At 61.8% G+C, this 5,961-nt stretch overlaps 1 protein-coding gene across 2 annotated transcripts; it reads left to right on the forward strand.

Annotated features, from left to right (window-relative positions):
- The first annotated feature begins 33 nt into the window (after positions 1–33).
- Positions 34–4,881, forward strand: CD3D (CD3d molecule). 2 transcript variants are annotated; one of them, XM_019543078.1, is made up of 6 exons: positions 34–176; positions 949–981; positions 2,410–2,610; positions 3,316–3,447; positions 3,945–3,988; positions 4,579–4,881. In XM_019543078.1, exons 1-6 carry the CDS (start codon positions 119–121, stop codon positions 4,639–4,641), a joined length of 531 nt encoding a protein of 176 aa, XP_019398623.1. In that variant the 5' UTR covers positions 34–118; the 3' UTR covers positions 4,642–4,881. The 2 variants fall into 2 exon arrangements, with proteins under 2 accessions (XP_019398623.1, XP_019398624.1); XM_019543079.1 differs by having other exon boundaries at positions 949–972.
- The last annotated feature ends 1,080 nt before the right edge of the window (positions 4,882–5,961 follow it).

The raw sequence follows: 5,961 nt of genomic DNA on the forward strand, positions 1-5,961 counted from the left end.
CGCCGCGCCGCGCCGCGCCGCACAGCCGAGGAGCGAGGCCGCCGCCCGCCGGGACGGAGCGGGGCTGTGCTGTGCTGTGCCGTGCTGTGCTGAAGCAGCGGGGCAGGCAGCGCGAGCCATGGGCGACCAGGCGCGTCTCTTCGCGGCGGCGGCGGTGGTTGGGTTGATCATCCAGGGTAGGAGTCCATCCCAAATTACTAATCCTCGGCGAATGCGCCCTTCGCACTGGCGCCGCGGGGCCGGCGGGCTGTCGAGTCCGGAGAGGAGACGGGACAGGCGGGAGCGCTGCCGGGGCCGCGGGGCACGGCTCCGTTCCTGTTTCCACAAAACGGCCGTTTCCGCCCCGGGGCGATGAGAGGGGGTGCTTGGGACGAGGTGGGGCTCGTCCGTCGCTGCCCTCTGGGCCTTCGCCCCGGGGCTTGAGGGGCAGGCCGCCCCGCGGCACCGCCGGCACGCACCTACAGCACGACTGCTGTAGGAGCTACGCAGGGTTTGACACGGAGCCGTCTGGCTCCGTCTCGTATCGCTGCTGCAGCAGGGGAGACAAAAGACGAGAGGGCGAAAGCGTGCTGTCCGCTCTCGCGTGCCCGTAGCAGTTTCCGTTGATGGGAGATGCGCACCGGCAGTGGAGGGCACTGCATCTCGTCAGCCCCTTCCCCCAGCCCCGGTTGTGCTGCCTGAGGTGCCCCGCTTCCCTGCCGGGAGGGTTCATCAGGCTTCAGATCCCGCGCAGGTGTCGGGATCTCTGGGCTGTGCCCTGCTCGGGTTTATGCAGCCCCCTAGTTGGCTGCACCCGGTGTAAATGGGGCTGCGTTTGGGCCGTGTTGTCCGTCCCTGCCTGTGGCTCCGGGCACGAGGCAGTCCCAAACTCGTGCACAGCACAGGCCGGCAGTGGCTGCCTCATCCCTTTGTGCTGCTTCTAAAATAAGTTTCTTCTTTTCCCCCCAGGAGCCCTGGTTAAAGAGGCCAACGGTGAAGAAGGTAAAACCCCACTTCTTGCAAGTGGCTCTGAAGCCCTTTGTAGTTGGGTCTCAATGAAAGAGACAGTTCGCTTTCAGGGTCAGGACAGAGAAGGGTCTGTGTCCCAGATCACCGGGCAGCGGTGATGCTTTGCTCCTGGTCTGCTTTAGGGGTTGCAAAGCTCGGGCAGGGGCGCAGACTGGTGCCTGGCTGTGCTGCAGGGCTGCGGGCCACACCACACCACAGCAGGAAGCCGGCCCAGGCCCATGGGGTCACTTCTCTGACCTTCAGAGTGCTGCTGCCCCAGCAAGGGCCACAGCGAGTCTGGCAGCAGCCCGGGGCAGGAGGGGAGGGGCAGCACATTCCTCGCACCTGGGAGCATCTGAGGGGCCTGCACATCTGCGAGTCCTGACCATGGACGCGTCACTCCCAGTCCTGTGCAACAGGGAAACCTGCCTGGACAGCTGGCCAGACTAGTCTAGGGGCATGTACCAGTCTCTGGCCAGCCCGGGTAAAGAGGCAAAGGGAAACACCCATCCCAGGTCTCATCCTATGGCGGGGGGCAAGGGCGGCGTTCAAGTTCCTGCCCATTGTCCTGAGGCATAACCACCCCTCGCTGTCCTCCAAACTCCTCTCTGCCTGCTGGCCATGCTAACACCTCTCACGCAGAACAGACTGACTATCAAGGGTCCGATTCTGCTGTGAGCTCACAGCACCCACACGGAGCCTCGCTGCCTTCCGCCAGCGCACACGCTCCGAGCGTGGACATGTCACTCCACGCAGCAGCCACCTTGGGGGAGACGTTCCCGAGAGCAGCAAGGTCTTTGAGCTGCCACTGGGGCTTTAGCTGAACATCGACTTCGCAGTTCCTGTTGACTCACTGTGTCGCTTACTGTTAACGCCTGTTTGTGGCTCAGCAGATCCTTTCTGCGCTCGATTAAAAATGGTGGCGAGTGTGTGAAGTAGTGATGCTGGTGCACAGAAAGTGGAGCACACAAAGCTCCTGCCACAGGCAGCTCCATGTCTTTTCAGTTGTTAATTATTAGTCATTTGGCAAGAACATATTGCTCAATAATGTCAATCCTGAATGCAATACGTGATAATAGTACATTAATTGCAACAAATTGCTAATAACGCGTGGAAGTGTTTGTCCGTAGGGTTTTGTGTTGACTCCACACCATATGATCCCAATTAGATGTTACGTTTGCTTTTTCACCTCCCTCAAACAGGGTGGTTTCGACATGGCCTGTACTGTCAGGGATGATTTCTCAGTGAGAACAGCCATTATTCAGTGCCCCCTGGAAAGCCACCTCTGTCTCGAGGGACAACGTCTCCTTTCTCATGGGGGGGTGGGGAAGAGCCCGGAGTTCTGGACCAGGGTGGGTGGCAGGTCACCCACAGGGCTTGCCGCGTGCTTGTCACCTCCCAGCCATTGTCTTTGTTTCACAGCCAAGACCATAAGCGTGATCATGAGAAACACCCACTTGGTCCTGAAGTGCCCAGAGGATCCTTCATCATGGGAGAAAGACAACGTGGAGTTCCCTAAAAATTTGACGGAACTTGACCTGGGCCCGATTGTGAACGACCCGAGAGGAGTCTACAAGTGTTCTAAGGATGGCACACAGTACGGCATGAAAGTGCACGTCCGAAGTGCGTTCACCAGCCGGTCTGCCTCCTTGCGGGTCCTTTTCCCGAGACGCGAGCACGTGGTGCCTTTCCCAGGCAACACGTCTCCGGATCCCCAGCAGCTCTGGATAGCGGCGCAGCAGCTGCTTTGCACATTCCTCTGTCCCAAACCTGCCTTTCCTGCTGGGAACAAACCTGCCGTGGCTGTGGGTACACCGTCCAGGCCCTAGACCCACCTCTGTGTGCAAACAGATGTGGTGCTAGGAACCTCTGCATTTCAGGCTGGGTCTGGCGGCAGCCCTGTCCAGTGGCCCAAACAGGCCCCAAGCAGCAGGCGTGTGCATACATGCTCTCAGAGGCATAGGCTGCAGCTGAACCCGCAGCCTCTCCCAGACTGCTCCCAGCCTGATCCTGCTCTGCCCCGCAGGAGACCCTGTTCCCTGCCCTGTCCAGCTGCTTGCTCCCACTTGGGCTGCCTCTGAGCAGATGCACGGAGCTGGGGTGTGTCTAGTTCCTGGAGAGGGATGACCTTTAAGTGCCTGCCCTGTACCTGGTCCACAGCACCAGTTCTGGGCTCCCTGCCATGCCACTGTCATGCTGGTGGTAAGGCATCTCACAGGGCAGCCCAGAGACCCTCCAGGGATGCAGTGAGGCCTCTGTGCTCACTGCATGGCTGGGGTGAGCAGGCTTGCGCCCTGGTTTCAGCGCTGCCACGTCTCTACTTTGTAGTGTGCCAGAACTGCATCGAGCTGGACGTAGCCACCATCTCTGGCATTGTGATCGCCGACATCATCGCCACCATCTTCCTGGCAATTGCTGTGTACTGCATCACTGGCCAGGAGAGGGGCCACCTGTCTCGAGGTGAGGAGCGGGGAGCCTTGTGTTGCAGGGAGTATCTGGGCTGCTCGAGGCACCGGGCAGAAAACACCTGTTCTGGGGGCCCCCAGGGGACTTTCCATCTTCCCCTGCAGTTTTGGGCCGAGGCCTGGAGACTGTGTGCAATGAGAGCGGCTGTGTGCAAGCTGCAGCCACCAAGTCTCAGCCCACCATGCTGTACATGCATGCAGGGGTGTGTGCCTGCTTGCTCTTTCCTGGCTGTGGCTGTTGTCTGCAAGAACGTGTCTCTGCCTGCAGGCCTGCACTTGGCCAGAACCACAGGAGCCCTCTGCTGCCCTGTGGGCAGAGAAGGGCCCCAGGCCACCAGCCTGGCCCCCAGCTGCCCATCGCGCCCCCTTGAAGGGAGCTTCAAGTGGGTGTGGGTTGCAGGTCTGGGTGGTGTGGCAGTACAAGGGCCGGGGTCCCCTCTGGGTTCGCTGCCTCCCCAGGACTGCCCTTGACCCGCACATGATCTCTTCCAGCCTCAGACAGACAGAACCTGATTGCAAACGAACAGCTCTACCAGGTTAGTGTGTGTGTATGGGGGTGGGCTGGGGGTGTTGGCTGGGGCACCTGCTCCTGGCCAGCCCTGCCATTCACACGGCAAGTGGGACATGCAAGCAGGGATGGCGGGGCAGAGGCCAGGCCTTGCTGGGCAACATGCCTGTTGGACTGGGCAAGGGTGCTGCGGCCCCGGGCCCTGGGGTGGGAGGCATCTGACTGAGTCACAGTCCTGCCCCCCCACCCAGGAAACAATCCTCCTAGGCAGCACAGCAGCCTGGGCCTGCCCCTGCCCCTGTCCCTCAGGTGGGGTTGCCCCAGCTCTGCCCTATCCCAGCTCCTGAGTCAGGGGTGCCAGGGCAGTGTCTGCTGCTTGGACATGCCCTCTGCCGTCTAAACCAGCTCTGCTCCATAGCCCTGCCAGCCAGAGGGGCTGTAGCAGGCAGATCCTCACAGCTCCATCTGCCTTAGAGAACTGGCCCAGGCTGTGATGTCTCAGGCCTGCCCCCAAAGCCAGGCCAGGGTGCGCTGTGCAGGGGGCACAGGCCCAGATGCCCGTCCAGGGGCACTGTAGCTGCCCAGGAGCTGAGCCCTGACCTCTGCCTTTCCTCCCAGCCCCTGGGTGAGCGGGACGACGGCCACTACAGCCGCCTTGGCGTCACCAGGACCCGCAAGTGAGCAGTCGCGTATTGGGGCCGATTGACTCCTCCGCATAGGGCAGAGCCACAGCAGCGTCTCACTGCCCTCAGCCCAGCCCACAAAGCCTTCCTGTAGCCGATGTCCACAGCCACAGGCTCCACGTCAGCCCGGCTCATAAAGAAGAGGTCTCTACTAGCAGGAGACGCTTGTAGCGCTGCCTGTCCTGTCGCAACCCCGTTCATCAATAAAGAAGCTTTGCTTTGGCTGCTGAGAACGGGTGGCTTCTGCGTGGGGTCCCGATCCATCACCAGGCAGCCTAGTGCCTGCAGGGACGGGGTCTCATGCTCTGCCTGGTGCCACGGGGCCAGCCGCAGCCCTCAGTGATTTAAAGGCAGCATGAGGTTGACTGGGGGTTCCCGCCTGGCTCAGGAGGCCGGCTGCGCTGCCACATTGGTCGCAGTTGTTCTGCACGCTGCCCAGGGGTTGCATCCAGCCTTGCAGCTGCAGAGCAGGACACAGCAGGCCAATCTCACTGCCAGCGGGTTCGGGCGGCAGGAGGGGGCAGTGGGTACCAGGAGCCAGGGCACCTGGATCTCAGCCCTGAGTGCTGAGTGGCCTTGGCAGGCAACCCTCTCCCCATGCCTCAGGTCCCTGCATGGAAAGGCCGTGGCCTGGCCAAGAGCCCCCGAACATTGCCACAGCGAGCCGTCTGCAGCTGGCAGCCAGGGCCGGAGACCTATCTGATGCAGGCTCGCTGCTCCCCTGCAGTCAGATAACAGTCGCCGTGATCACGGAGGCAACAGGAGCAGCAGTTGGGGGGCTGAGAGCTCAGGCCAGGTGCAGAGCGATGCCCCACCCAGAGCCATCCTGGCCTTGCCTGCTGCTCCCTGGCCGTCCCTTGCCTGCAGCCCCGGAGCAGCTGCAAGGAGGCCCCTGGCTGCTGGGAGCACTCGTTTAACTCCTTAGGTGCTGGTCTGCTGCAGCATTCACCCAGGCTGATGGGTGTTCAGAGGATTCTGCTGGGCTGCCCCAGGTCCACGGCAGGGAGATCGGGAGCTGCTGTGGGGCCTGGTAACAAGCAGCAGGGTCCCTGCTCCTGTGCTTCCGTAGCCCCCAGCCGGCACAGACAGGCCCCCTAGCCCAGAGGAGCTGGGTACGCTGCACGCACGCCCCTCAGGAAAGGCAAAGGGGTGCAAAACATCTTTCTCCCCTTCCCTGGGGCTGTGAGATGGAGACAAATGCTCTCTGGCCCTCAAGCAACCGGCAGGAGCCTTGTGCTGCAGCTCGTGGCCAAGGCCTAAATGTCAGAGCAGAGTTTCCGGCCTAGCTGGAGGAGGCAGCGCCCCAGCTCGCAAACAC

This window comes from Crocodylus porosus, unplaced genomic scaffold (assembly GCF_001723895.1).
Source record: "Crocodylus porosus isolate Cpor-Errol unplaced genomic scaffold, CroPor_comp1, whole genome shotgun sequence".
In the NCBI taxonomy this organism is placed as follows: domain Eukaryota; kingdom Metazoa; phylum Chordata; order Crocodylia; family Crocodylidae; genus Crocodylus; species Crocodylus porosus.